This window comes from Micromonas pusilla (genome assembly GCF_000151265.4).
Source record: "Micromonas pusilla CCMP1545 genomic scaffold MICPUCscaffold_7, whole genome shotgun sequence".
NCBI lineage: Eukaryota > Viridiplantae > Chlorophyta > Mamiellophyceae > Mamiellales > Mamiellaceae > Micromonas > Micromonas pusilla.
Genome location: NW_003315888.1, coordinates 435,506 through 460,926, shown reverse-complemented (window position 1 = coordinate 460,926; position 25,421 = coordinate 435,506). Strand labels below are relative to the sequence as shown.

Here is a 25,421-nt window from a genome sequence, read left to right as displayed (position 1 = left end):
CGACGCTTGTGGGGGGCGGTCGTCGGCGCGGATCGCCGAAAAAGCCGCCGCCGCCGCGCGGGCGCGGCGGCTCCGACCTTCTGACGATGACGAGTGATGTGACGGAGTGAGAAAAGACGCGAATAATGAGACGAGGCGAACGCGAGCGTCTGTTACACTAACTACGCGTCGCGGCGGTCAAAAGAACCCGCTCTTGCGGCGGTTCCCGCCCCCCTTCCCCTGCTTACCCCCCCCGAGCCCGCCGTTCCCTCTCGCGCTCTTCGCGGGCGCGCTCCCCGGCGCCGCGCGCGCCGCCATTCCCGCGGCGGCGGCGGCGTGAATCGGCCGCAGCAGACCCTTCTTCGGCGTCGACGACAGCAGCGATCTCAAGCTCGCGCCCTTGACCGGGTTCGGCGGCCCCGTGGGCGTGTGCCGCGTGTTCCGCTTCAAGTTCCACGCCACGCGCTTGGACGGCGACGGCGACGCCATCGCCGCGGCCGACCCGGACACGGACCCGCCGCCGAACAAGCCGCCGACGGCGCCGACGGCTCTTCGGGCGAGCGCCGACGCGCCGCCGCCGCCGCCGTGGCCGTGCTTCGAGTTCGACGCCGGCGCGGGGGATCCGACGGCGGCAGCCCAGCGCTCAGCCTTGCGCAGCGCCTTTCTCTCCGCGGCGGCGGTCGCGGCGGCGATCGCGGCTTCTCCGCCGTCGCCGTCGGATTCGCTTCCGCTGACGTCGCCCTCCGACTCCTCCTCGCTCGACTCGTCCTGGTCCGAGGTGTCGTCCATGGAGTCCTCCTCGGAGTCGTCGTCGTCCTCCTCCTCCTCCTCCTCCTCCTCGTCCTCAACCTCCTCGCCGACGTCGACGTCCATGCCGTCGTCCTCGAACTCGTCCGCTTCTTCGAACTCGTCGAGCTCTTCTTCTTCTTCTTCTTCCGAGTCCGAGTCCGAGTCGGAGTCGTCCGTGGCGTCTTCGTCGTCGTCTTTCGCTCCGAGTCGACGCGTGGACGGGGCACTTTCGGGTTCTTCTTCCTCGTCGTCCTCGTCCATCTCGTCGTCGTCGTCATCGTCCTCCTCGTCGTCTTCCTCGTCGTCGTCCTCTCCGTCGGCGGTGTGGAAGCTGTCGTCCGCCTCCGCCTCCGCCGCCGCCTCCTCCTCGGACTCCTCCTCCTCCTCCTCCTCGGACGCATCCTCCTCCTCCTCGGACGCCTCGGACTCCTCCTCCTCCTCCTCGGATTCCTCCATCGCGACGACCTTGTTCTTCTGCTTCTTCTCCACCACCCCCTCCGCGACGACGGCGCTCCCTCCCGCAGCCTTCTCCTCCGCCGCCGCCTTCGCGACTCGCGCGGCTCTCTTAAACATCGTGTGCAACGCGTATAAACTCTCCCGCTGCAAATCCCCGACGTCCGGCTCCGCGCCGACGTCGATGAATTCCCGCGACATCTTCCTCAGAGTCTCCGCGTCCAGGCACACCATGATCGCGGCCGCGCACTCCGCGCGGTCGTCCTCGTCCGACGCCGGGTCGTCCATCATCCGCGTCGCGACGCCGCCGTCCGCGCCCTCGAGCGCGGCTTCGAAAACCTCGGACACGACGCGCTCGTGCAGCGCCCTGTGCGCGTCCACCGCGAGGACCGCGCTGAACGGCGCGAGCAAGAGCGCGACGGAGGACGGCGGCACCGGTTTCGGGTCGCGCTTCTTCGGGCCTAAGTCCTTCTTCGCGTCCTTCGTTTTCTTATCCTTCGACTTGGTGTCCGGCCGCTTTTCCCTGCCGAACGCGCCGGGGACGCCCTTCTTCTCTGTCGGCTTCTTCCCGCCTCGAAACACCGTGATCGGCGCGCCGCCGTTCCCTTCGTTCTCCTTCTCCGGGTCGCACCCGACCTCGACGTAGTCCTGCCCCGCGGCCACCTTGCGCAACTCCGGCACGAAAACCTCCGCGAGGTGCAGGCGCAGGCCGACGTCGACGACGCCGCGTTCGCTCGGCGCGTTTGGCGCCGACGCCGGCGCCATCGCCGCGCGCGTAAACATCTGCGACACGTCCGACGTCGCGCCCTCCGCCCAGTCGCGGTTCGCGCAGTACCTGAGCGCGTGCGACGTCATGCGACGCACGAGCCGTAGGTACTTGTCCATCCGGTGACGATCGATCCCGATCCACTCCCTTCGCGCGGTGATGTAAAACACGCCGAGGTAACACAGCGCGACTTTGTGCTTCATCTCGTGCACGGCCTCGCCCATGCGCTCGGCGAGCTCCTCCTGGACGTCCCACCCGTCCGCGTGCCACATCGCGTAGAAGAGACCTTTCCATATCTTCTTCATGTCGAGCATCGGGACGTCTTTCCTCGCGTTCAACCACTTCGCGAGCGCCGCGAACGTCGCGTCGCGCACCTCCTTGTCCCCGCTCGCGAGCTGCCGCGCGAACGGATTCGCGCCGTTCGACGACGACGACGCGCCCGCGCCGCCGCCGCCGTCCTTCGGGAGCTTGGGGACGTACGGCGTCGCGCGCTTCGGCTTGTTGATCTCAGGCGCGGGCCCGGGGAACTTCTTCGCGGTCCCGGACATGTTCCGCTCCTGCTGGACGTGCGACTTGACGCGGATCTTCCCCATCGCGACCTCCGCGACGGCGACGGCGACGCGAAGTATTGGCGGCGGACGAAGGATGCGCGATCGATCGACGGCGCGACGCGAACGCCGCGCGCGATCGACGACCCGCGAGCGATGCGCGCCGCCGCGCGACGCGCGTCTCTCGCCTTTGCGGAGGAGGAGGACGCGCGCCGGGACGACTCGCGGACGACTCGCGCCGCGTGGGTCGCGCGCGAGGGCGATGTGGCGAACGGCAATGCATTCGTTCGCCGCCGCCGTTGCCCACTTTTCATCGGCGCATTGACCCGTGAGGCCGACCGACCGCGCATTGTCGTCTCGAGCTCTCGACACCCGTCGACGCCACGTCGCGATGATAACGACGCGCACGCTCGACGCGCGCGATGTCCGCCGCTCACGCGACCGTCACCGCGTCGACGTCCGCGCCGTCGTCGCGGCGTCTCACCGCTCGCGCGGCGACGGCGGCGTCGCGTCCTCTCGCTCGACAGAGCGCGAGCGCGAGCGCGAGCGCGTCGTCGCGTCGTCGTCGTCGTCATCATCACCATCACCTGCTTCACCACCACCGCGATCGCGCCTCCTCGCTGCGTTGCGACGCGAAGAAGAAGGGCCTGTTCGACGAGATGCTCGACGTCATGGAGGGCGGCCCGAAGCTCCGCAGATGGTACGGCTCGGACTCCTCCGTGGGCGCGCCCGGGGAGGAGCGCGTCGAGAGAAAGGCCCCGTCCTCGGACGTCGCGGACGCCGACGCGCGCGCGTCAGGATCCATTGGCTTCGACGAGGCGACGCTGCGCGCGTTCGACGCCAAGCCTCGTCGCTCCGTCCTCGTCGCCGGCGCCGACACCGCGCTCGGCGAGGCCGTCGTCATGCAGCTCATCGTCGCGAAGCAAGACGTCGTCGTCCTCGGCATCGCGCCCGAGCTCGCCGCGACGCGGTTCGGGCCGTACGTCACCGCGGCGCCCGCGGAGATGGCCGTCGACGACGCCGACGCGATGACCGCGGCGCTGCGACGAGGCGCGCGATGCGTCGTGTGCGTCTCGAAAGTGGGCGCGCTCCCGACTGCGGTCGCGAGGGACGACAAGGTGAAGCACGTGGTGCTGGTGTCCTCCGCGGCGAAGGGCGCTGGTGTCCTCGACGGCGTGATCGGCGGGCTGTTCGGGGACGAGGAGGCGACGCGGCGGGACCGCACGCGCGAGGACGCGTTCGCCGCGAGCTGTGTTGAATCGAAGACGCCGCTGACGATCGTTCGCGCCGGGAAGACGCGCGCGTCGCCGGGGGGGAAGCAGCCGATCGCGTTCACGCAGAGCGGCGGGGAGGTGGGCGAGCTGAGCCTGGAGGACCTCGCGGAGGTGACGGTGCGGTGTTTGGGCGCGCCGCCGAAGCCGGGGGACGTGTTGACGTTCGAGGCGGCGAACGCGCCCGGCGCGGCTGGCGAGAGGCGAAAGTGGAAGGAACTCTTCGCGTCGCTGAGCTGAAGCGGCTTCTGACGCGATCGTGAACGATTGACTTTAACCCTACTGATGACTGTATGAACCGTTTCGTTTTAACCGTGGATCGTAACGTATCGACCCCGCTTTGATCGCCCTCGCTTCAGTACCACCCCCCCGGGAACGTCCGCTGCAAGTTCCCGCCCATGAGCAACGCCTTCTCCTCCGGCGTCACGCCGGCGCCGCAGTTTTCCAGAATCGTCGCCGCCTCGGCGTACCCGCACTCCCGCGTCACGTACGGGAAATCGCTCCCCCACAACACGCGCTCCACGCCGAACGCGTCGATGAGCTGCCGCAGCTGCGCGCCCGTCGTCGGGTACGGCCACTCTTTGTCCTCGTCGCTCGCGTCGAGCGGCAGCACGCGGAACTGCGCGCTCGCCTTGACGCCCACCTGCGGGAATTTCGCGAGCTCCAACAGCGCCTTCCAGTTCGGATCGTCGACGCCCTTGCAGAACCCGAAGTGGTCGATCATCACCGGCGTCCGCGGCGACGCGCGCATGAGCTCCTTGATGTCCTCGACGTGCAGGTGCAAGCCGTGGAAGCACATAAATCCGACCGGCGCTCTCCGCTCGCCGCACAGCTCGAACATCGCTACCCCGACCTCGTCCGTCATGCGAGCTCCCTCAGGGTCGTTCCATACAAGGCGATGGCGGGGTGGTGTTCATAGGCGTCAGATGGAGTTGAAAGGCGTCGAGGGCGGGGATTGAAAGCGGGGGGTGGGCGCAGAGACACGCCGGCAAAAGTCCTTAAGGATCGGCGTTCACCACGCCGACGCGGTCGTATGGGGACCAGTGTATAGAACGCACCTCCGGCCACAGCCCCGGGTTGAACCGCACCGCGCGGTACGTCCCCGTCGACGCGTTCCCCGGCGCGTCTCCGGCGTGGAGCAGACGCGAGAGGTCGTTCACGCCGGCGATGCCTCGGGTCGGGTCCGCGAGCGCGCACGCGACGAATCGCCCGGGGTACCTTCGGACGACGTCCGCGACGTAGGCGTGGTCGTGGAGGAGGTTGATGGGTTGAACGATGAGCGCGCCGTGGATTCCCGCGTCGTCCATCGCGCTCACGAGCGCCTCCGCGGTCGCGGTCGTCGCGAGCGACGCGGGCGGCTCTTTCCCCTCGACGTACGCGTAGGAGGTAGGGGTGGGCCACACGTGCAGGTGCGCGTCGAGGACGAGCGGCGGCGACGGCGACGGCGCGTCGTTCGGCGGCGTCGTCGCCTTCGACGCCATCGCGGTGACGACCGTCGTCGTCGTCGTCGTGGCTCGGCGCGAGAGGCGTGTCGCGGGCGAGGACGCGCGCGAGGACGCGATCGCGCGGCGGTGGCGGGAGAGGAGGACGCGCGCGCCGTGCCGAGCGAGCGAGGACGCGGAGAGATCAAGCGACGCCGCGAGCATCACGCCGCGGGGCGTCGCGGAGTGCGGCGCGACGGTTCGTGGCGCGGCGGAAGCACGCTGTGACGCTGACGACAATGACGAGCGAGGCTGTGCGCGCGAGCTGATGAACTGAACGAGCCGTTCGAAATCGTGGTCGCGCCCGCGCGCCTCGCCCACACGCCGCGCCGCACGACGCGACCGCGCGCGGGCGTCGCCGCTTCCGTCGCCGTGAGTCCGTCGCGCGAACAGATCGCCCCCGACGCCGTCGTTCGAACGGCGCCTCGCGATCGTCGTCGGGAGCCGCGGCGAGACGAGCGCGCGCGTGCGTCGAGGGGGAAACCACCGAAGCGCGGCGCGAGATCTCCTTCGCGCGATCCTCGGAGAGACAGATGGCGCCGTCCTCGGACGCGCTGTGCGAGATCCGCAGCGCGCTGACGCTCCGCAGCGCGATCGGCGCGGGGAAGAAGCGCGCAGAGCACTCCTTCGAGGCGACGACGCCGATCCAACTCCCCGAGGCTGGACGCGCGATCCCTCCCGCGACGAAGCCGACGCCGGCGACGTTCGCGACGACGGACGCGCCGACGCGCGCGAGAGGATGGCTCGCCGCGGTCTTCCTCGGCGCCGCGTTCCCGCCGTCGCCGCCCGTCGCGGACGGCCTCACCGCGCCCGTGGCGTGGCACGCGCATCAGCCGAGACTCGCGACCGTGGACGGCAGCGGCCGCGTCCTCGTGCACGCGGACCCGGCGGGAATCGATGGGCGCGGCGCCGACGACGACGGCGGCGGCGGCGACGGAAGAAGAAGCCCCAAGAAGACAGCTGCGCCGAGCGTGCTGCGCCACTCGCTGCATCAGGGCGCGCGCGCGCTCGCGTGGCGCCCGATGGCGGGCGCGACGCTCGCCGTCGCGGGCGCGCACGGCGTCTGCGTTTGGTCGCACGAGCCGAGCGAGTGCGGCGGCGGCGGCGGCGCCGTGAGCGGCGTCGCCGGGAGGGGCCGCATCGGCGGCGCGCCCGAGTGGCGGCTGCGGCATCTTCGCGAGGACGCGCCGCTGGAGGACGACGACGCGAACGACCCGTACAAGGCGGCGTCCACGGAGGGTCTCAATCGCGTCTTCGCGTTCGTGAAGCGGATGGTGAAGGTGCCGTCTCTCGCGACGGCGTTGGCGACGCTCAGCCCGGCGTCGGCGTTTTCGAGCGTTTCCAACGGGCGCGGCGCCTCCCGAAACCAAAACAAAAACGCCCGCCGCGGCGCCGTTAACATGTCAAAAGGCGCGTCGTCGTCGTCGTCGTCGTCGTCGTCGTCTCAAGGCCTGTTCGACTCCCCGTTCGGCGGCGGCGTGCTGTACGACACGCTGACGTGGCACCCGCGCGGCGCGCTCCTCGCCGCGGGGAGCGCGGATCGCCGGTACGTCGCCGTCTGGGACGTGGGCACCGGTCGGTGCGCGCGCGTCTCGTCCGGCTTCGCGGGCGTGGCGAAGCTGCTGTGGTCGCCGTGCGGCGGGTACCTGTTCGCGTCGCACCCGCGCGGCGGGTTCACGGTGTGGGAGACGCGAGGGTGGAGCGCCGCGAAGTGGGACACGGGCGGAGAGGACAGACGGGTGACGGCGGCGGCTTGGGGCCGAAGCGGCGACGGCGACGGCGACGGCGACGCCGGCGGCGCGGTGCTCCTGCTCGCCGTCTCCGGCGGCGGCGGCTCGCTCACGGCCGCGCACTTCCCCCCCTCCGGCGCGCCGAGCCTCCTCGCGCAGCTCCTGCCCGTGGACTTGCCGCGGCTGACCGAGACGACTCGAGACGACGGCGGAGCGCCGGCGCGCGACGACGCCGGCGGCGGCGGCGGCGTCGACGTCGCCGACATGACCTGGGACCCGTCTAGCTCGCGGCTCGCCGTCGTCCTCGACGCGTCCGCGCCGCGACGCGACGACGACGGCGGCGCGCGCGAGCCCGGGCGCGTCGCGCTGTACGCGACGACGACGCGGCCCGTGGTGCGCGCGTCGCTGTTGGGATACGTCTCCGCGCCGGGGGTTCGCGACGTCGGGATGCGGCTCGGCGTCGGCGGGCCCGCGCGCGCGGTGGCGATGGCGGGGCCGGGCGGCGGGAGGGGCGGGGGCGGCGGAGACGGCGGGGAGGAGGCGTCGAGCACGCTGGCGGTGTGCTGGGAAGGCGGCGGCGTGAGCGTGTGTCCTTTGTACTTCCCTCGGTGACGACATACAGTAGTATTTTTTGGAGTCGGTACTTCCGTAATAATCGCGACTATCTCGCTATCAGACGCGAAGAGGCTAAAAGTAGTTGGCCAGCCGCACGAGCTCTTGCGGTTTGCACGGCGCGCGGCACATCGGACACTCCGGCTGGTGCGACCTCGCGCACCACGCGGCGACGCAGTGCCAGCAGAAGACGTGCCCGCACGCCGTCGCCGTCGGCGCGCGGTGCGAGGACAGGCACAGCGCGCATTTTTTAATCCCGACGCCGTCGACGCCCTCTTCGCCGCCCCCCGCGGGCGTCGCCGTCAGCGCCGGTTCGTCTTCCACCTCGACGTCGTTCCCGTGCTCGTCCATGATGCGAAACGCCGCGCCGCTCGATCCTCCAGCGGCGCTCGCCGCCGCCGCGGCGGCGGCGGCGGCGGCGGCGGCTAACCGCGCGGCGAGAAACACGCCGAGGACGCCGTACCTCGGCCGTCCCTCCGGGCCTTCCTGCCCGACGAACACGTAACGCACCCCCGCAATCCGTTTCGCAAACGCATAATACGTCCCCCACAGGTAAAACGCCGCGAGATGCGCTCGAGGCAGAAACCCGTCGATCAGCGCCGTCGGATCCTCGTCCGCGCCGTCCGCCCGCGTCGCCGGCGGGTGAAACACCGCCACGGCGGCGTCGTCCGCCGCCCTCGCCGCGCGCCTCAGGGCTCTCGCGAGGAGCGCGCGCGCGTTCGGGGGGGTCCAGGTCCATCGCGCCTCTCTCGCCGCGCCCGACGCGGCCGCCGCCGGCGTGGACGAGGACGAGGGCGAGGGCGACGCCGACGACGCCGCCGCGCGCGCGGTCGCCGCGTCCGCCGCGCGCGATCGGCGCTCGTCCGCGGAGACGTCTCCAGCCCCGCCCTCGTTTTCGTCTCCGTCGTCGTCGTCGTCGTCGTCGTCGTTCTCGCGCCGCGTCGCGACGCGCCGCGCGCGCGCGCGCGCCCTCTTCAACACCACCGGCGCCATCGCCTCCAACAACACGAGCGCGACGCGTCGGAACGAGGACGGCGCCGCGCCGATCGCGTCCGTCTGATGAAGGTCGCAGTACTCCTCCCCGAGCGTCTGCGTCCCGAGCCCGGTAGTGAGCGCGTGGTACCACAGCCGCGCGAGGAGACCGATCTTCTGCTGGTGCCGGACGACGGTTCGCGCGCTCACGAGCCGCCGCGCGGCGTCGAGCATCGCGTCGCGCAGCATCTGGGGCCCAGAGGGGAGGGAGGGATCCACGGGGGAGGAGGGACGTGAGACGAGAGAAGAAGGATCGGATCGATCGATCGCGCGCGCGGACGACGGACGGAGCGAAGGAGGAAAAACCAACAACGCCGAGCCAAGGCGGGCGGGCGGTCGGCTCGGGCGCGGCGCGCACCCGGACGTAGACCTCGTCCTTCTGATGCGCGCGGATGATGTCCGGCTGCGCCGCGGGCGGGAACCCCGCCATGGCGCCGCGGCTCTCCCGCCGCCGCCGCGTCGCGCGCTCTGCTCTGAAATAAGTTCGTTTTCCTAAAAGTTCGTTTTCTCGGACGCGCCGTCGCCACTCGCGATGGGCGGCGACGACGACGCCCCCGCGGCGTCGCCGCCTGAACCGCCGCCGCCTGAACCGCCGCCGCCCATGTCCTCCGCCGACGCCGAGCGCGCGCGATGGCACCCCGCCCTCGACGACCCCGCCCCCCCGCTCGTCGGCGAGTGGAAACGCCCGGCGCACGACGCGAACGCCGCGACGCTCTGCACGTCGCGTCGCGTCCGATGCGACGCCGCCGCGCCGGGCGTCTCGAAGCAGCTCATCCGCGCCGCGGCCCCGGGCGCGCTTTCGCCGCCCGAGGGAAGCACGTGCTACGCGCACTACGAGATGTGGCAGCGCGACGACCCGAGCGCGGAGGTGTGGAGCACGCGACGCGAGTCGGAGCCGCGACAGATCCATCTCTCAGGCGCGTTCTCCTCGCACTGGTCCCCATACGACCGCGTCGGCGTGGTGAACGCCGATCCTTAAGGACTTTACTTCCCGGCGCATCTCTCCGCCCAGGGTCCCTAGCTTTCAATCCCCGCCCTCGACGCCTTTCAACTCCACTTCTGACGCCTATGAACTCCACCCCGACGTCGCTTTGTATGGAACGGCCCTCAGTCAACTACGCGGCGAATCCGCGGTCGCGAGACAGGCACCACGCCGGGATCGCGCGATGCCTCCGCGCGATGCGCGTCGGCGAGCGCGCTCTGTTCCACCTTCCCCCGGAGCTCGCGTACGGCGACGAGGGAAACTTCACGTTCCCCGCGGTGCCGCCGCGGTGCCACGTGATCTGCGACCTCGAGCTCATCGCGGCGCGCGGCTCCGCGGAAGAGCCGGAGACGCTACGCGCGGACATGCTGTTCGAGGAGCGACTGGCGCGCGCGAGCGAGCACCGAAAGCGCGGGAACGTCGCGTTCGGGGAGGGAGGGGACGGGGACGGGGACGAGAAGGAGGCGAAAACGCGCGAAGCGCGCGCGGAGTACGAGATGGCTCTGAGTTTCCTCACGGACGACATGATGATGCAGCTCCCTCCCGGTCCCCACGCGGACGCCGCCGCCGCCGAGAAACTGCCCGCGCACTTGAACCTCTGCGCGTGCTTCTTGAGACTGGGGCGTCACGACGACGCGATCGATCAGGCGAACCGCGCGCTGATCGTCGACCCGAAGTGCGCGAAGGCGTACTTCAGGCGCGGCGAGGCGCGGAAAGCGCTCGGGCGCGACGACGACGCGCGCGCGGATTACGCCGAGGCGAACGAGCTCCGTCGGGGCGCGGGCGACGGCGAGGATCCCGCGATACGCCGCGCGCTCAGGGAGCTCGATCGCGAGGACGCGAAGAGAGCGCGCGCGAGGAAGGAGGTGTTCGGGGGGTTGTTCGGGGCGGGGGCGGGCGCGGGAGGAGGAGACGGCGGCGGCGAAGTCCTTAAGGAACGGCGTTCACCACGCGAACGCGGTCGTATGGGAACCAGTCACGACGGAGAGAAGACGCGCGGGGGGGAGGCGTCGCGGGGAGAGCGCTCGGACGGCGGCGGCGGCGTGTTCGGTCGCATCGCGCTCGCGTTCGGGTTTCGCGGATCTCGCGGCGCGAAGAGATGACGCGTCTGTTTAGCGGCGCGACGTCGGCGCGATGTGGTTGCCGGAGCGACGACGGACCGAAATAAGCTTAGAACGAACGGAACCACAGCACCGAAAGGAACAGAAGCCTTGCGCGTTCTGTTAGTATCCTCGCAGAACATCGACCTCCCGTCCGCCTGCCTCGTCCCCTCCCATCCGCGTCGTATCGCGCTCAGCGCGACACCCCCGCTCCTCCGCCGAGCTCGCAGAAATCCGTCTGCGCGTTGATCCGCCGGAGCGGCGACAGCGGGAGCGCGCACAGCGCGGTCCGCGCGCCGTTCAGACGTTCGAGTCGGTCGACGCAGCGCGACGACGGCGGCGGCGACGACGGCGCGGTCGCCGGCGCGGGCGTTCCGACGCGCGCGCGCGCGCCCTTTCGCGCGCGCCATCGGAGCATCACCGCGAGCAGGACGAGCTGCCACAGGAGCGCGCGCGCGAGGACGTGCATCGCGCGGCGCGGCGCGGTCGAGAGTGCGCGAGCGCCGCGCGGGACGAAGGACCGCCGCCGCCGCCGGTTTCGGTTCGTCCCGTCGTCTTGGACGAAGAGAGCCGTCGAGCCGATCGTGCGTCTCGAGACGACCCGCGGCCGCCGCTTCGTCTTCTCTCGCGCGCGCTGAAGCGGACGCGCGTCCCCGGTCGCATCGCAGAAGACGGCGCGCGCGACGTCGCCTCCCTCCGTCCGTCCGTCCCTCCCTCCCTCCCTTCCGCGCGCTCGCCCGCCATGCCTCGCTTCGCTCCCTCCGCCGCGAAGCAACCCGTCGAGAAGCGCGTGGAGAGACCGAAGGCCCCCACGGGCGCGGAGTCCATGATGAAAGCGCTCGCGGACCGCGGCGTCGAGGCGTGCTTCGCGAACCCGGGCACGACGGAGATGTGGCTCGTGGGCGCGCTCGACGCGGAGCCGCGCGTGCGACCCGTGCTCGGCCTGCACGAGACCGTCTGCGCGGGCGCCGTGGACGGATACGCGCGAATGGCGAGGAAGCCCGCGTGCACGGTGCGATGGGACGGGAGAGACGGCGGGCGGCGCGGGTCGTCGCGCGGCGGCGGCGGCGCGGAAGCGCGTCGACGTCCCGTCCGACCGCGCCCGCTCGTCTTCCTTTCCCGAGTCGTCCGCCCCCGCGCCCCGGTTTTTTTGGTTTTCTCCGTTGCCAAAAGAAACCGCGCGTTTGAGCTCACTCGCTCCTCCGTTCGCCTCTCGTCGTCGTCGTCGTCGTCGTCGTTCGCAGATCCTCCACCTCGGCCCCGGGCTCGCGAACGCGCTCGCGAACCTCCACAACGCGCGCCGCGCCAACGTCCCGGTCCTGAACATCGTCGGCGACATGTCCACGTGGCACCGCGGCGCGGACGCGCTCCTGGAGATGGACGTGGAGGCGCGTTCTATCTCACACTGGTTCCCATACGACCGCGTTCGCGTGGTGAACGCCGATCCTTGAGGCCTTTCGCCGGCGCATCTCTCCGCCCACCCCTCGATTTCAATCCTCGACCGCGTTGCCTCACAACTCCAACTGACGCCTTTGAACTCCACCCCGACGTCGCTTCGTATGGATTGGCCCTCAACGTGGAGGCCCTCGCCGCCGCGGTGTCTTCGCACGTGCACACGTCCACGGTCCCGGGGGCGATGCGATCTGACGCGATCGACGCGCTGAAAGCGACGGATCGATCGGAGACGAACGCCGACGGGAGAGGACGCGTCGCGACGTTGATCGTGCCGCACGACCGGACGTGGGAGAGAACGGGCTCGCTGCTGGCTTCCATCATGGACTCGGACGACGAAGACGACGTCGACGACGCGAAGCGCGCCGCGCCCGCGTCGTACGTCCCGCCCACGCCCGCGCCTCACCCCGCGCCCTCTTCCGTCATCAACGCCGGCGACGACGCGACCGCGTTCGTGACCGCGGCCGTGCACGACGCCGTGCGAGGCGCGCTGGCGCTTAGGTGCGTTCTATACACTGGTCCCCATACGACCCCGTCGGCGTGGTGAACGCCGTTCCTTAAGGACTTTTGCCGGCGTCTCTCTCCGCCCACCCCTCGCTTTCAATCCCCGCCCTCGACGCCTTTCAACTCCGCTTCTGACGCCTGTCAACTCCACCCCGACATTCGCTTGTATGGAACGGCCCTTAGTGCCGACGATCCTCTCCCCGAGGAAGACGCGCCGTTGGCGATGCGACACGGGATGACGTCCTCCCAGGCCGTGCGCCTGCGCGACATCCTCAACGACGCGCTGTGGATCGACTGCGCGCGCCCGGAGATTCGCGCGCGAGATCAGCTGCCGGGCACGCTCGCGTTCGATCATCCGTCGATCGGCGAAATCGTCGCGTTCGCGACGGAAGCGACGGGGGTCGACGCGATCGTCGCCGCCGCAGCCGCGAAGGGTCCGCCGACGTCGGCGCCCGCGCCCGCGCGCGCGCCCGCGTCGTCGACGCCCCGACGCGCGTCGTCGGGGGGGTGGCTCGTCGAGCAGCGCCGCGCGGAAGCGCGCGCGTTCATCGCGCAGTGCGCGGCGGCGCTGATGAAGTGCCAGAAGGGCAAAGCCGCGTTGTACTGCGGCGGCGACGCGCTTCTGTCCGAGGACGTCGCCGAGGGCGGCGCGCTGCGCCTCTGCGGCGAGATCGCTCGCGTCTCCGGCGCGGCATTCCTGTGCGAGAACGCGTTCGCGCGCGTCGACCGCGGCGGCGGGTTGCCGTGCCCTACGCGGTTGCCCTACTTCCCTCAAGACGCCGCGAGGGCTTTGTCGGCGTACGAGCTCGTCGTCACGATGGACGCGCGGCGACCGATCGCGATGTTCGGATACGACGGCGCCGGGCCGTCGCACCTCATCCGCCTCCACGACGACGCGGTGTGGGACCTCGACGTCGGCGACAGCGTGTGCGTCACCGCGCAGATGCTCCTTGACGAGGTGCGAGCCCTCGCGAAGAGAGGCGGTGGAAGGGACCTGGCGCCGAACGTTTCTCAGGATTTCTCGCCGATTTCTCCGCCGTCGCCGCCGACGCACGACGGGCCTCTGACCGCGTCGGCGATGTGTCACATCGTCGCGGCGCTGCAGCCGAAAGACTGCGTCGTCGTCGACGAGTCGCTCACGAGCGGCGCGAGCTACTGGGACCACAGCGCGACGTGCGAGCGGTTCTCGCACCTGACGCTCACGGGCGGCGCGATCGGGTTCGGCCCAGCCGCCGCCGTCGGCGCCGCCGTCGCGTGCCCGGGTCGCAAGATCATCAACATTCAAGCCGACGGCAGCGGGCTGTACTCCGCGCAGGCGCTCTGGACGCAGGCCAAGGAGCGACTGGACGTCGTCACCGTCGTCTGCGCGAACCGCAAGTACGCCATCTTGAAGCTGGAGCACGCGATGCAACGCGTCGGCGCGCCCGGGAAGGCGTCCAAGGCGCGTTCGTCTACAGTACTGTATCCAAACGTGTTTCACCCACCGCCCGGTTTCAACATTTGATCGCATGGGTCCCTTTATTCAACTGACCGGTGAATTTTCTTTGTTTGGCGGAATGGCCAAAAGGCGCTCACCGAACTCGACGACCCCCCCGTGTCGTGGGGGAAGCTCGCGGAGGGTTTCGGCGCGAAGGCGTTCGTCGCCGAGACGATGGGCGAGTTTAAGATCGCGTTCGCGAGGGCGCTGCGGACGCCCGGGCCGGTCGTCATCGAGGCGTCGCTGCAGTGAAGCGAAGCGATTCGGTCGGTCCCGTCGCGAATCGTTTTCATTGTTCAGTTTCATCATCGCGCCGCCGTCTATCACGTCTAAAAGCGGCGCGTTCTAAGAGCAACGCTCGTCCCGAGCGCGCGCGCAGAATCGTTCCCTCCCTCCCTCCATCCCTCCCTCCCTCCCCTCGCGGCAACGTAACGCGCGTCGTCCGTCCCCCGTCACGCGTCCACGAAGTCTTCAATCTCCGCGTCCCCCCCCGAGTCCACGCGCATCCGCCCCATCCCGGCGAGTCCCCCCGCGGGCCCCGCGAGAACGTCCGTCGCCTTCTGCAGGTAATGCTTGTCCTCCATCACCGCCTCCTCCGCGGCGCGGACGCGATTCGCGAGCGTCATCATGTCCTTCATCTCCTCGTCGAGCCGCTCCGCCATCGCCGCGGACGCGTAGCGATCCGCGCCGGCGTCGTGGAATCGCACGACGCCATCCTTTTGGTCGACGCTCGCGGAAACCTCGTTCGACGCGATCATGTCGACGAGGAGCGCCTCCGCGGCGGCCGCGCCGCCCTCGATCTCCGCGTGCTTCGCGACGTCCGCGAGCGACAGCGTCAGGTACGTCTCCGTGAGCCGTTTCACGTCCCTGCGCGTCGAAGACTTCACGACGAGCGCCGCGAGCGCCGCGTCGCCCTCCGCGGCGAACGCCGCCGCGCCGTCCGCCGCGGCTTTCGCGATCTTCTCCGCCCCTGATTCCCCTGATTTTGATCTCTCCTTGCACGCGTCCACGAGCGCGTGATACTCCCCGCACGCCGCCTTCAGATGCCGCTTCACGATCGCGGGGCAGTACTGCGGCAACGGCTCGACCTCGCCGTCCGCGATCAGAGAGCACAACGCGTGCTTCTTGTACGCGGCGACGGCGATCGCGCTCGTCGTCGTCGCCGGCGCCGTCGCCGCGGCGAGCGTCAGCTCCGCCGCGCGCTCGTGCTCGCCCAACCCCGCGAGGACGACGCCGCCGTAGTACGCGTACAGCAAAAAGTCCTCGGGTTTAAGGCCCGTCTCACTCGGGTCGCAGGTCAGGACGCGGTCGTCGAGCAGCGATTTCGCCGCCGAGTGAAATCGCGCGGCGACGCACAGGTGCAACGCCATGCCGTGCTGCGGCGTGAGGTGCTCAGGCGACGGGCGGAGGCGACGAACCGCCGCGAGCATCGGCGCGATCGCGGGCGTCGGGAGCTGCCGCGCGATCGCGATGTCCCTCAGCGCGCCGCACACGGTCGCGAACTTGGACGGGTCGTTGCGCGCCACCTGCGCGCGGTCGAATCGCGTCAGGAGCGTCGTCGCGAGCGCGACGAAGCGACTCGTCTCGTCGTCGTGAACGCGCGACGCGTCGTGCATCGGCGCGGACGACGAATGAGATGCGGCGACGACGGCGTGGAGGAAGTGCGTGTGCGCGAGCGCGTGCGCGTCCGGCGCGAGCGCGCCGGACTCTAGCGCGGACATCGTGGCGTTCGCGTCGGACGACAGCGTCGCGGCGGAGGACTCGAGGAGGGATTGGAGCTCCGCGAGGCCCTCGGGGGAGGACGACAGCGACGCCGCGCTGCTCACGAGCGCTTGCACGTCCGCCATGACGCGCGACGCACCCCGCGTGTGGCGCGCGCGCGCTCGAGTGCGGCGGGGCGCGCGGCGAAGAGCGAGAGCGAGATCTCCGCCGATCCGCGTTTTCGGTCGTCGGCCGAACCGACGCGACCGTTCATCGGTCATCAGTTGAAAGGGGACGCGATCAAATATTGAAACCGAGCGGTGGGTGAATTTCGTTTGTAAAAATCGGAGCTGACGCTGACGCTGACGTGACGCTCAGCCAGGCAGAGTCAACGTCCCCGCCCTCGCGCGATCGCACTTCCCGACGCGCGCCGCACGCGCGCCAGACCCCATTCCCGGCTCGCGCGATCGCGCGAACGACGGCGCGATGACCGCGGCCGACTTAGAAGCCCTGGAGGCTCGCGCGGAGACGCTCGGTTCGTCCCCTCCCGCGGCGTCCGCGTCGTTCGTTCGCAGACGGTTCAAAACGACCCGATCGTCCATCCATCGCCCCCGAAGCGTTCGCGCCGTCCCCGTCCCCGTCCCCGTCCCCGTCCCCGTCCCCGTCCCCGTTCGCGCCGTCCCCGTCCGTCCCTTCGCCGCCGCGCGCGCCGCCGATAAACGCGCTGACCGCCGCCGCCGCCGTCGTTCCGCCCTCCGCGCGCAGTGAATCAACACGACGACGCGTGCGACAAGGCGCAGGTGCGCTCAGCGACGCCCCTTCGGAGGCTGTCCGCGTCGAAGGCGCCGTTCGTTCGACCGCCGCGCGAAAAGTCTTCTTCGCCTTCGTCGCTCGCGCGCCATCACATCGCGTCTGACGCCCGTCCCCTCTCTCGTCCGTGTGCGTCCAGATGAAAGCCGCCGCGGACGCGAAGGCGTCCTTGAAGGTGCTCCTGAACGACGTCGTCGCGGTCGCGAACGATTTGGAAGGCCCGAACCACCCCGCGACGCACCGCGCGCGCGCGTTGTTCACGCGCGGCCGCTTACAAGAGGCGGCGGCGGATCCGTCGACGGACGAAGGCGCGGCGATGTTAACCGCCGCGGAAGAGGCGTTAAAGAAAGCCGCGAAGCTCGACCCCGCGCTCGACGGCGCGTGGAACTGCCTGGGGCAGCTGTTCTGGAAGAAAGGGAACCTCGAGGGCGCGAAGAATTGCTACCGAGCCGTGCTCGCGCGCGGGCCGAACAAAAAGACGCATCAGGCGATGTCGATGCTATCGCGAGCGCTCGCGAAGTCGAAGGCGAAGCCCGGGTCGGAGGAACAGAAGCAGCTCGTCGCGGAGAGCATGGACCACGCCAAGGAAGCGGTCAAGCTCGACGTCGCCGACGGCGCGTCGTGGTACGCCGTGGGCATGGCGTACATGGCTGCGTTTTTCGCCGACGGCGCGTCAGGCGCGTTCTATACACTGGTCCCCATACGACCGCGTTCGCGTGGTGAACGCCGATCCTTAAGGACTTTTCCCGGCGGATCTCTCCGTTCATCCCTCGCTTTCAATCCCCGCCCTCGGCGCCTTTCAACTCCACCTGACGCCTATGAACTCCACCCCGACATCGCTTTGTATGGAACGGCCCTCAGACGCGACGAAGCTCGCGCAGAGCCTCAAGGCGTACCAAAACGCGGAGAAGGGCGGCCCCTCGGGCGACGGACGCGCCGGCGGTGGCGGCATCGGCGACTCCCCCGACCTGCACTTCAACCGCGCGATCGTGCACCGGTACGTGGAGGAGTACGGCGCCGCGCTGGAGGGGTTCCGGCGAGCCGCGGCGTTGGACCCGGCGTTGCCGTGGCGCGCCGAGGTGCGTTCCACACACTGGTTCCCATACGACCGCGTTCGCGTGGTGAACGCCGTTCCTTAAGGACTTTCTCTCCCGGCGTGTCTCTCCGCCCACCCCTCGCTTTCAATCCCCGACCGCGGCGCCTTTCAACTCCAACTGACGCCTTTCAACTCCACCCCGACGTTCGCTTGTATGGAACGGCCCCGAGGTGGACGCCGTGGCGGCGGCGTTGACGCGTCTGGACGACGGCTGCCGCGGCGCGGGGCCGATGTTCAAACCGAAACGTCTCGCGCCGATCGTCAAGGCGCTCGAGGGGACCGGGCACGCGGGGAACGAGATCCCGCGAGAGTACGCCGAAGCGTCGCTGAAAGCGCTGCGCGAGGGCGCGAAGGAGAACGAGGGATCGGCGACGAACGTTCGCGTCGTCGTCGACGCGACGTCGAGCGAGGCGGGCGGGTTGAACTTGCACTACGTCGTCGTGGACAGGGAGGGGACGCTGTGCGCGATGTCGGTGTACGGCCTGGAGGACGGCGCGGTCAGGCACTCGAGCACGCTGACGCTGTTGAGCCCGTGCGTTCGAGACGTCGACGCGACGTTCGAGGGGCGGCGGTTTACGTTTCGGCTGATTCGCGTGGATTTGCCGAAACAGATCCTCGTCGGCGGCGCGATGCCGGTGGGGAGGATCGCGCGGCCGAGGCTCGCGAGCACGAACTTGTGACGGGGGTGGGGGTGGGGGGAGGAGGCGCGCGCACAGGGCGTAGACGTATTCCCCGAAGGTGGGTAGGTACCTTTAGCAGCCGCGTCGCGTCGGTTAAAAAATCAAATCAGTCGCGTACGTCGTCGTCACGTCACGCCGCGTACGTCTTCTCGAGGTACTCCACGATCGCGGCGGACTCGAACATCGCCACGCCGGTGTTCGGGTCCTCCATGTACGGCGCCTGGAACCTCCCCCTCTTGTCCATCAACTCCTGGCGCTTCGGCGACCCGCGCCCGGACGCTTTCAGGAGGTGCGGCAGCTCGAGCTCGACGAGCTTCTCTCGCACCAGCTTGCAAAACGGGCTCGCTTCGTATGAGTAAACAGTGATGGGCTTTTCCGGCATCTTCGCGGGCTTGTACTTGCTCCCCGCGCCCATCCTCGGCGCGAGTCCGAACCCCGCGGTTAAAATTGTGAGCGCGCCCGCTCGGAGTAAACTCGGCACTTTGTCTTTCCCCGGGCCGTAGGCGTCGTAGAGGTAGTCCACGATGTCGTCCGACTCGTACATGGACGTCTCCGTGTTCGGGTCGACGAGATACGGGAACATCGACTTCCCGCCGGTGGACTTCACGAACTCTCTGAACGTCGGGCCTCCCTGCGGCGTCGGGTAGAACTCGACGTCTAGGTCGAGCCAGATGACCGCCTCGCGTACTTTGCGACAGAACGGGCACCCTTCGAACTCGTACAGCCTGAGCGGCTTCGCCGGGCGCGGGAACTTCTCCACGTCCGACGTCTCTCTGAGATGCCGTCCGCCGAACTCGCCGAAGGAGTACGTCCCCTCCGGTATCGGCCCCTCCACGATGGACGGCGTCCAGCCCTCGCACAGCGCGCCGCTGACGAGCCGCGTCGCGAACGGCCCGGACGCGGTGAGGACGTTCATCAGCTCTCCGTCGGCGACGCCAAACTTTTTCGGCTCCGGGCCCATGAGCGTGTACTCGATCTCGCCGTCGCCGTCGTCGTCCGCGGTCGCCGCGGGCGTCGCCGCGGGCGTCGGCGTCGCCGCGGGCGCCGTCGCGGAGGACGTCGTGGACGCGGTCCTGGACGAGCCCGTCGCGCCGTCGATCGTTCGCAGCGCGCGCGACATCACGCCCTTGAACTCCGCGTCCGCGGCGGCACGAACGACGACGAGCGATCGACGCGTCGTCGTCGTGGACGTCGTCGTCGTCGCGCGGTGATCGTGGTGGTGGCGGCCGCGCGCGGTGGGGAGCGCCGCCGCGACGGGGGCCGCGGACGACGCGACGCGGCGCCCGGCGCGGATGGAGACGCGCGCGGCGAGGAGGGACGCTGCGGCGGTGGACATGGCGTGCGTCATGACGGGGGTGCGCGTCGGCGTCGGCGAGGACGCGCGCGCGAGTCGAGAGTGACGTCGACGCCGCGCGAATCGTCGCGGTGCCGAGTGGCGAGGAGCGGCCAAGAAAAAAAATGAGAGTCGCGAAAATGGGCCCTTCCCACAGGACAACTTACCGACAGTTGGCGGAACCGCAGTGATGATGCAGTTCGTGTCGCGAAATCGCGCCTCCGTTGACCCGCTCGCGCCTCCACGCACTCCGGCGCGCGCCCCCGACCCTCACCAGGCCGGGGACGCGCGATGCCGCCGAAGAAAGGCGGCAAGAAGGGCAAGGCGGCGAAGGCGCCGGCGTACGCGTCCAAGGCGGCGGACTGCGAGCCGTTCGGGTTCCTCGCGCGAGACTTGATTCGAACGCCGCTCGGTCTGGACGCGGTCGTCCTCGGGGTCAAGTACCCAGACCCGAAGCGGCCGGGAGAGAACGGCGTGATGTGGGTGCAGTACGCCGCGACGAAGCTCGAGGCGCCCATCGAGGACCCGAAGACGACGGCGGGGTACACGAAGCTGTCCGAGGGGACGCACGTGCTGCGAGAGGCGAACCGGTGCGCGCGAGAGATTCGCGTCGCGCGCGAGAAGAAGGAGGCGGCGGAGGCGGCGAAGCGCGCGAAGGAGGAGGCCGCGCGGAGGGAGTTGGAGGCGCTCGAGGCGAAGAAGAACAAGAAGAAACCGAAGCCGAAGCCGCCGCCCGCGGAGGAGGCGGCGGCGTGATCGTCGCGACGGGGAGGGAGGGACGAAGCGAACGAAGGAATCGTGTTTATGACGTCGTTCGGCGACTTTTGGATTCGAAGACCGGCCCGCCCGCCCGTCACAACCCCGCGTCCTCCGGGAGCCCGAGCGCTAAGTTCATGTTCTGCACCGCCGCCCCGGACGCGCCCTTCCCCAAGTTATCCAACCTCGCCATCAGCCAGACCGTCTGCGCCTCGTCCGACGCGTACGCGCGAAGCTCCAACGCGTTGGTGTCGTTCAACGCGTCCGGCCTGAGGGCGGAGGGAGGGTCAACGCGAAGCGACGTACGTACGTCGGGGTGGAGTTGAAAGGCGTCAGGTGGAGTTGAAAGGCGTCGAGGTGTGTCGGGATTGAAAGCGAGGTGTGGGCGGAGAGAAACGCCGGGAAGAAAAGTCCTTAAGGATCGGCGTCCACCTCGCCGACGCGGTCGTATGGGAACCAGTTCGACGACTCGAACGCGCCTCAAAAACGCGCCGCGCTCCAGGTCGCCCGTCTCGTTCAGCGGCATCACCCTCACGAACCGCGACCCGGCGTACCGCTCCTCCAGACACTCCTGGATCGCCGCCGCGCTCCTGCCCGCCGCGCTGAGCTGGTCGTAGTGAATCGGCACGGACACGACCATGCCCTGCTCGAACGCGCCGACGGCGGGACAGAAGATTGGCTCGCGTCCCATCCCGCTGTACTCCGCCATCTCCGGCAGGTGCTTGTGCGCGAGATTGAAACCGTACGCGCCCCACGGCTCCGCGTCGCCCGCCTGGTGGATCGCCATGAGCTGCTTCCCTCCGCCGCTGTACCCGCTCACCGCGTGCACGACTAAACCGACGTCTCTCGGGAGGATTCCCGCGTCCACGAGCGGCCGCGTCAACGCGATCATCCCGGTCGGGTAACACCCCGGGTTCGCGATGCGCTTCGAGCGCTTTATCGCGTCGGACTGACCGGGGCAGAGCTCCGGGAAGCCGTACGTCCACCCGTCCGCGACGCGATGCGCGGTCGACGCGTCGATGATCACCGTGTCTGGATCGGCGCACAGCTTCACCGCTTCGATCGCGGCGTCGTCGGGGAGGCACAGGATGGCGGCGTCGCACGCGTTCAAAAACTCCGCGCGCTTCGTCGCGTCCTTGCGGTCGTCGCCCGTGAGCGAGATGATCTCCACGTCGTCTCGTCCGGCGAGGCGGTCGCGGACTTGCAGGCCGGTCGTGCCCGCCTCGCCGTCGATGAAGATTTTCTTCTTCGCCGGAGCCGACGCGGCGACGACGACGCCGCGCGTCATGGCGTCGCCGACCGCGCGCGGGCGCGTCGCGCGACGCGTCCGGGGCGCGGAGCGCGCGAGGACGACGCGGCCGCGGAGGGCGGCGGAGGAGGAGAGCGTCGCGGAGGGCGACATGGGCGCGGACGTCGCGAGCGAGCGGCGGCGGCGGCGGCGGCGCGATCGGTTGTGCGTCGCGTCGTCGCGTCGCTCGTCACGTGGTTTATCCGAAAGCGCGAGGAAGAGGATGGCGCGACGGCAGTCCGTCGACGCGCGAGCCGGCATGGCCACGCTCGCGGCGGCGGCGACGCTCGCGGCGGCGGCGACGTCGTCGTCTCGCGGCGGCCGCGGCGCTCGGCGAAGAAGACGCGGCGTCGTCGTCCCGTCGTCGTCGTCGTCGTCGTCGTCGTCGTCGTCGTCGTCGTCGTCGTCCGACGGCGACGACGCCGCGGTCACGATGGCCGACGTGAACGTCGCCGCGCGACGACGCGGCCTCGTCATCGAGACGACGACGTTCGGCCCCGCGTTCAGAGTGATCGCGCGGCGGATCCCCACGCGGCGCGGCGGCGGCGGCGGCGGCGAGGGCGACGACGCCGCGGCGACCTCTTCCGGGCGAGAGGTCGCCGCGGAGGACGACGAGGACGTCATCGCGATCCACGACGGCTTCATCGCGCCGCCGCCGTTCGGCATCCTCCACCTCGACTCCATGCGCGTGTACAACTCGCGCGTGCGCGGCGACACCGAGCGCGCGACGATGCGAAGCGTGTTCGGGATAAGCATCCTCCTGGGGACGACCTCGGCGCTCATGGCGCGCGACGCGGGTTGCGCGAAGATGGAGCTGCTCGCCGTCGACGACGGGAACGAGTACGCGGCGAAGCTGGTGTCGTACTACTCGCGCCTCGGGTTCGAGACCGTTAGGGTCGTGGGCGGGAACGGGCTGAGGGACGTCCCGGATCTGCTCGTGTGGGGCGGCGTCGGGACGAGGATGAACGGGGATCTGCGGAGGTTGTTGGGGAAGTGGGGGGGGGTCATCCGACGACAAAACGCCGCCGCCGCCGCCGCCGCCGAATCGCGGACGAAGGACGCGGAGACGTAGACTACTAGACTCATCGTCACACTATCACATGCGCGCGCTATCTAAGGTTTATGACGCATGGCTTCGTCTAGCCAGGCCCCGCGATCGACGCCCCGCCTTGCCCCGCCCCGCCCAGCCGTCGTCGCCGACCCTCGAGGATGTCCGCGACGACCCCGCGAGGGAGCGGCGACTCCGTCCCTCCGTGCGCCGCCGCGCGCCACAGCGGCGCTCGGAGTCGCCGACGCGACGCGGGGGGGAAACCGGCCGCCGCGGCGTCGACGGATCGCTTGGCCGCCCTAGCCGCGGGTTTGGGTTTGGGTTTGGGTTCGATCGCGGCGGTCGTCGTGGGGGCGGCGCGGCGGTCGAGCGGCTCGGGATGGAGCTCCGCCAGCGGCTCTCGAGGCGGCGGCGGCGGCGGAGGAGCGCTTCGCGGCGGGAATGGCGGCGCCTCCGCTTCGGAGAGCGACATCGCGAGGCCGAGCCGCAGCCACTCGTCGTCGTGCGCTCGCGCGTCTTCTCGCCGTCGTCGCTCTTCGCGCGCGACGAAGTCGGCCGCGTCCTCCTCGGCGACGCCGACGGGGACCCCGGCTCGGACCCGCCGACCGCTCGCGCCTCCGCCTCCGCCTCCGCCTCCGCCTCCGCCGCCGCCGACGCCGCCGAGCGCCGCGGCGGCTTCGAGGAACGCGCGCGCCTCGGACTCGTCGTCGATCCCGACGCACGTCACGAGATCGTCCATCGTCAGGCTCGGCGCGTCCGCGAGCGTGAGCTCCTCTCGCGCGAACGCGTCGAGATGACGCGCGAGGCCGACGGCGCGCAGCCACCGTTCGAAATCGCGCGCGTCGCCCGTCGCGCGCGACGACGACGACGACGACGTCGGCGCGGGCGCGGGCGCGGGCGCGGGCGCGGGCGCGGCGCTCGACGGCGCCTCGCGCGGGCGCCCCTCGCACGCGGCGACGACGCACGCGTCCGCGTGCGCTTCCCGGTCCGGCAGCGTCCACGTCGTCAGGCACAGGCCGCACATCGGACACGCGCACGGCTCGCGAGAAGGCGCGGCGGGCGCGGGCGTCGACGCGAAAATGCAATCGTCGTCGTCGTCGTCGTCGCCGCCGCCGCCTCCGCCCTCGCGTCCGCGGCGTTCCCCGCGGTCGGGCCATCCCGCGTCCGCGCGCATCCCGCGCGTCCCTCGCCGCGGCGTCGCCGTCCGCGCGGCGGGGGAAAGCCTCCCGCGAGGTACCCGCGCGCGGAGGATCTGATGAGAGGACGGCGACGGCGCGGCTGATGAAACGCCCGAGACGAAACTCCCGCTGCGCTGGTCGTCGATCGGCGCGTCAACGGTCGTGACGACGCCAATAAACTCCGAGAGCCCAGACGAAACGCGACAGACCTCCGCTCGCGCGCTGCTCGCGGACATCATGCGCGTCAAGTTCAGGCACCCGCGGTCGAAGGAGAGGCGCGTCGATCCCCCGCGCGCGTCGTCGCCGCCGTCGCCCCCGTCGTTCGTTCGCGTCTCGGAACTTCGTTCCATCGAATCTCGAACGAATCTCATCACTCATCGTCTCGCGCGTCATCATTCGCGAAAAGTACCCCCCGTTGACCCGCGACTTCCCCGCCGCTCCCTCCCGTCTCCGCGCGCAGCGTGTACTGGCAATGCACCGGTCAGGAATCGTTCGCGGACGTCAAAGCCGCCGCGGACGCCATCCTCAGCGCGCGATGGCCGTTCGAGCCGTACGACACGGACGCGTTCCGACGCGACTCGGACGGCCACCTGTGGGACCGAAAGCGCGGCGTCGCGCGACGCGGACAGTCGTGGAAACCCGCGGCGTCGCTCCTCGACGCCGGGTACGGCGAGGGCGACGAGCTCGTGTGCATGGCGCACTTGCACAAGTACTGGGTGAAGACGTGCAACTCGTTCTCGGAGAGCAGGGCGGCGAAGACGGCGAGCGTGCAGGCGGCGCGCGGGCAGGTGCTACGAGACGAGATCATCGCGCAGGCGGGGAGGCCGGTGTGCGAGCGGACGTTTAAGCGGCCGACGGGGACGACGGCGTCGTTCGACGAGAGGGAGAAGGTGGCCAAGGCGGTGAAGAAGGCGGCGAAGGCGAAGGCGAAGAAATCGGCGATCAAGGCGGCGAAGGCGGCGAAGGAAGGGCCCAGCGCGGGAGGAGCGCCGGCGGCAGCCGCGCCGAACGCGGGCGCCGCCGCGGCACCGCCGGCGAAGAAATCGCCGGCGGCGGCGCCGGCGGCCAAGACGAAGACGACGCCGCTCGCGTCGACGAAATCGTCGACGTCGAAGTCCCTCGGCGGCACCGCGGCGAGAGCCGCGTGAGCGCCGGGATGGTCGTTGTCGTGCTAGAGCTAGCGCCTCGCTTTGTCGTGCTCGTTTGTCGCGCGCGACCGCGCCGCGACTCCACGAAAAACGCTCGTCGCGTCGGACTACTGGATGCTGAAAGTTTTTCGTCGGCATCGTCGTCTGGCGGGCGCGGATCCGCGCGCGCCGCACTCGTCGTCGCGCCGCGTCGACGTCCGCCCCCCC

At 70.1% G+C, this 25,421-nt stretch overlaps 17 protein-coding genes across 17 annotated transcripts; 9 read left to right on the top strand and 8 right to left on the bottom strand.

Annotated features, from left to right (window-relative positions):
* Window positions 1-133: 133 nt before the first annotated feature.
* On the bottom strand, window positions 134-1,512 carry MICPUCDRAFT_65400 (uncharacterized protein; the record flags this gene model as incomplete). The annotated part of the gene is made up of 1 exon (XM_003059716.1): window positions 134-1,512. The coding sequence occupies one exon, from the start codon at window positions 1,510-1,512 to the stop codon at window positions 178-180; it is 1,335 nt and encodes a 444-aa protein (XP_003059762.1). The 3' UTR covers window positions 134-177.
* Window positions 1,513-1,881: 369 nt separating this feature from the next.
* On the bottom strand, window positions 1,882-2,535 carry MICPUCDRAFT_18763 (uncharacterized protein; the record flags this gene model as incomplete). Its single annotated transcript, XM_003059715.1, has 1 exon — window positions 1,882-2,535. A coding segment is annotated over one exon (654 nt), but the record flags the coding sequence as incomplete, so codon positions are not given.
* Window positions 2,536-2,957: 422 nt separating this feature from the next.
* On the top strand, window positions 2,958-4,046 carry MICPUCDRAFT_59398 (uncharacterized protein; the record flags this gene model as incomplete). Its single annotated transcript, XM_003060001.1, has 1 exon — window positions 2,958-4,046. One exon carries the CDS (start codon window positions 2,958-2,960, stop codon window positions 4,044-4,046), a length of 1,089 nt encoding a protein of 362 aa, XP_003060047.1.
* A 36-nt stretch (window positions 4,047-4,082) lies between these two features.
* Window positions 4,083-5,348, bottom strand: MICPUCDRAFT_37513 (uncharacterized protein). The gene is made up of 2 exons (XM_003059714.1): window positions 4,865-5,348; window positions 4,083-4,680 (listed from the first exon to the last, which is right to left on the bottom strand). The coding sequence occupies exons 1-2, from the start codon at window positions 5,285-5,287 to the stop codon at window positions 4,162-4,164; spliced, it is 942 nt and encodes a 313-aa protein (XP_003059760.1). The 5' UTR covers window positions 5,288-5,348; the 3' UTR covers window positions 4,083-4,161.
* A 472-nt stretch (window positions 5,349-5,820) lies between these two features.
* Window positions 5,821-7,629, top strand: MICPUCDRAFT_59396 (uncharacterized protein; the record flags this gene model as incomplete). The annotated part of the gene is made up of 1 exon (XM_003060000.1): window positions 5,821-7,629. The coding sequence occupies one exon, from the start codon at window positions 5,821-5,823 to the stop codon at window positions 7,627-7,629; it is 1,809 nt and encodes a 602-aa protein (XP_003060046.1).
* Window positions 7,630-7,704: 75 nt separating this feature from the next.
* MICPUCDRAFT_59395 (peroxisomal protein importer family) lies at window positions 7,705-9,091 on the bottom strand (the record flags this gene model as incomplete). The annotated part of the gene is made up of 2 exons (XM_003059713.1): window positions 7,705-8,850; window positions 9,020-9,091. The coding sequence occupies 2 exons, from the start codon at window positions 9,089-9,091 to the stop codon at window positions 7,705-7,707; spliced, it is 1,218 nt and encodes a 405-aa protein (XP_003059759.1).
* A 105-nt stretch (window positions 9,092-9,196) lies between these two features.
* On the top strand, window positions 9,197-10,839 carry MICPUCDRAFT_47689 (uncharacterized protein). The gene is made up of 2 exons (XM_003059999.1): window positions 9,197-9,578; window positions 9,773-10,839. The coding sequence occupies exons 1-2, from the start codon at window positions 9,263-9,265 to the stop codon at window positions 10,744-10,746; spliced, it is 1,290 nt and encodes a 429-aa protein (XP_003060045.1). The 5' UTR covers window positions 9,197-9,262; the 3' UTR covers window positions 10,747-10,839.
* A 97-nt stretch (window positions 10,840-10,936) lies between these two features.
* MICPUCDRAFT_59392 (uncharacterized protein) lies at window positions 10,937-11,212 on the bottom strand (the record flags this gene model as incomplete). The annotated part of the gene is made up of 1 exon (XM_003059712.1): window positions 10,937-11,212. The coding sequence occupies one exon, from the start codon at window positions 11,210-11,212 to the stop codon at window positions 10,937-10,939; it is 276 nt and encodes a 91-aa protein (XP_003059758.1).
* A 273-nt stretch (window positions 11,213-11,485) lies between these two features.
* On the top strand, window positions 11,486-12,742 carry MICPUCDRAFT_59391 (uncharacterized protein; the record flags this gene model as incomplete). Its single annotated transcript, XM_003059998.1, has 3 exons — window positions 11,486-11,755; window positions 11,988-12,151; window positions 12,196-12,742. The coding sequence occupies 3 exons, from the start codon at window positions 11,486-11,488 to the stop codon at window positions 12,740-12,742; spliced, it is 981 nt and encodes a 326-aa protein (XP_003060044.1).
* A 192-nt stretch (window positions 12,743-12,934) lies between these two features.
* On the top strand, window positions 12,935-14,955 carry MICPUCDRAFT_59390 (uncharacterized protein; the record flags this gene model as incomplete). Its single annotated transcript, XM_003059997.1, has 2 exons — window positions 12,935-14,170; window positions 14,267-14,955. The coding sequence occupies 2 exons, from the start codon at window positions 12,935-12,937 to the stop codon at window positions 14,426-14,428; spliced, it is 1,398 nt and encodes a 465-aa protein (XP_003060043.1). The 3' UTR covers window positions 14,429-14,955.
* Window positions 14,956-16,826: 1,871 nt separating this feature from the next.
* On the top strand, window positions 16,827-18,463 carry MICPUCDRAFT_59388 (uncharacterized protein; the record flags this gene model as incomplete). The annotated part of the gene is made up of 3 exons (XM_003059996.1): window positions 16,827-17,397; window positions 17,549-17,766; window positions 17,954-18,463. 3 exons carry the CDS (start codon window positions 16,827-16,829, stop codon window positions 18,461-18,463), a joined length of 1,299 nt encoding a protein of 432 aa, XP_003060042.1.
* Window positions 18,464-18,593: 130 nt separating this feature from the next.
* MICPUCDRAFT_34207 (uncharacterized protein) lies at window positions 18,594-19,424 on the bottom strand (the record flags this gene model as incomplete). The annotated part of the gene is made up of 1 exon (XM_003059711.1): window positions 18,594-19,424. The coding sequence occupies one exon, from the start codon at window positions 19,422-19,424 to the stop codon at window positions 18,594-18,596; it is 831 nt and encodes a 276-aa protein (XP_003059757.1).
* Window positions 19,425-20,087: 663 nt separating this feature from the next.
* MICPUCDRAFT_59386 (uncharacterized protein) lies at window positions 20,088-20,552 on the top strand (the record flags this gene model as incomplete). The annotated part of the gene is made up of 1 exon (XM_003059995.1): window positions 20,088-20,552. The coding sequence occupies one exon, from the start codon at window positions 20,088-20,090 to the stop codon at window positions 20,550-20,552; it is 465 nt and encodes a 154-aa protein (XP_003060041.1).
* A 97-nt stretch (window positions 20,553-20,649) lies between these two features.
* Window positions 20,650-21,840, bottom strand: MICPUCDRAFT_45655 (uncharacterized protein; the record flags this gene model as incomplete). The annotated part of the gene is made up of 2 exons (XM_003059710.1): window positions 20,650-20,821; window positions 21,041-21,840. 2 exons carry the CDS (start codon window positions 21,838-21,840, stop codon window positions 20,650-20,652), a joined length of 972 nt encoding a protein of 323 aa, XP_003059756.1.
* Window positions 21,841-22,063: 223 nt separating this feature from the next.
* Window positions 22,064-22,912, top strand: MICPUCDRAFT_59384 (uncharacterized protein; the record flags this gene model as incomplete). Its single annotated transcript, XM_003059994.1, has 1 exon — window positions 22,064-22,912. One exon carries the CDS (start codon window positions 22,064-22,066, stop codon window positions 22,910-22,912), a length of 849 nt encoding a protein of 282 aa, XP_003060040.1.
* A 67-nt stretch (window positions 22,913-22,979) lies between these two features.
* Window positions 22,980-24,062, bottom strand: MICPUCDRAFT_40536 (uncharacterized protein; the record flags this gene model as incomplete). The annotated part of the gene is made up of 1 exon (XM_003059709.1): window positions 22,980-24,062. The coding sequence occupies one exon, from the start codon at window positions 24,060-24,062 to the stop codon at window positions 22,980-22,982; it is 1,083 nt and encodes a 360-aa protein (XP_003059755.1).
* A 241-nt stretch (window positions 24,063-24,303) lies between these two features.
* MICPUCDRAFT_59382 (uncharacterized protein) lies at window positions 24,304-25,214 on the top strand (the record flags this gene model as incomplete). The annotated part of the gene is made up of 2 exons (XM_003059993.1): window positions 24,304-24,386; window positions 24,527-25,214. The coding sequence occupies 2 exons, from the start codon at window positions 24,304-24,306 to the stop codon at window positions 25,212-25,214; spliced, it is 771 nt and encodes a 256-aa protein (XP_003060039.1).
* Between the last annotated feature and the right edge of the window lie 207 nt (window positions 25,215-25,421).

Coding starts and splice junctions, on each gene's coding strand:
- MICPUCDRAFT_37513 (XM_003059714.1), bottom strand. CDS start 5,287: ATGGCGTCGAAGGCGACGACGCCGCCGAACGACGCGCCGTCGCCGTCG. Junction 4,681..4,864: donor ACCCGGGGCTGTGGCCGGAG/GTGCGTTCTATA, acceptor AACGACCCTGAG/GGAGCTCGCATGACGGACGA.
- MICPUCDRAFT_47689 (XM_003059999.1), top strand. CDS start 9,263: ATGTCCTCCGCCGACGCCGAGCGCGCGCGATGGCACCCCGCCCTCGAC. Junction 9,579..9,772: donor GCGACAGATCCATCTCTCAG/GCGCGTTCTCCT, acceptor AACGGCCCTCAG/TCAACTACGCGGCGAATCCG.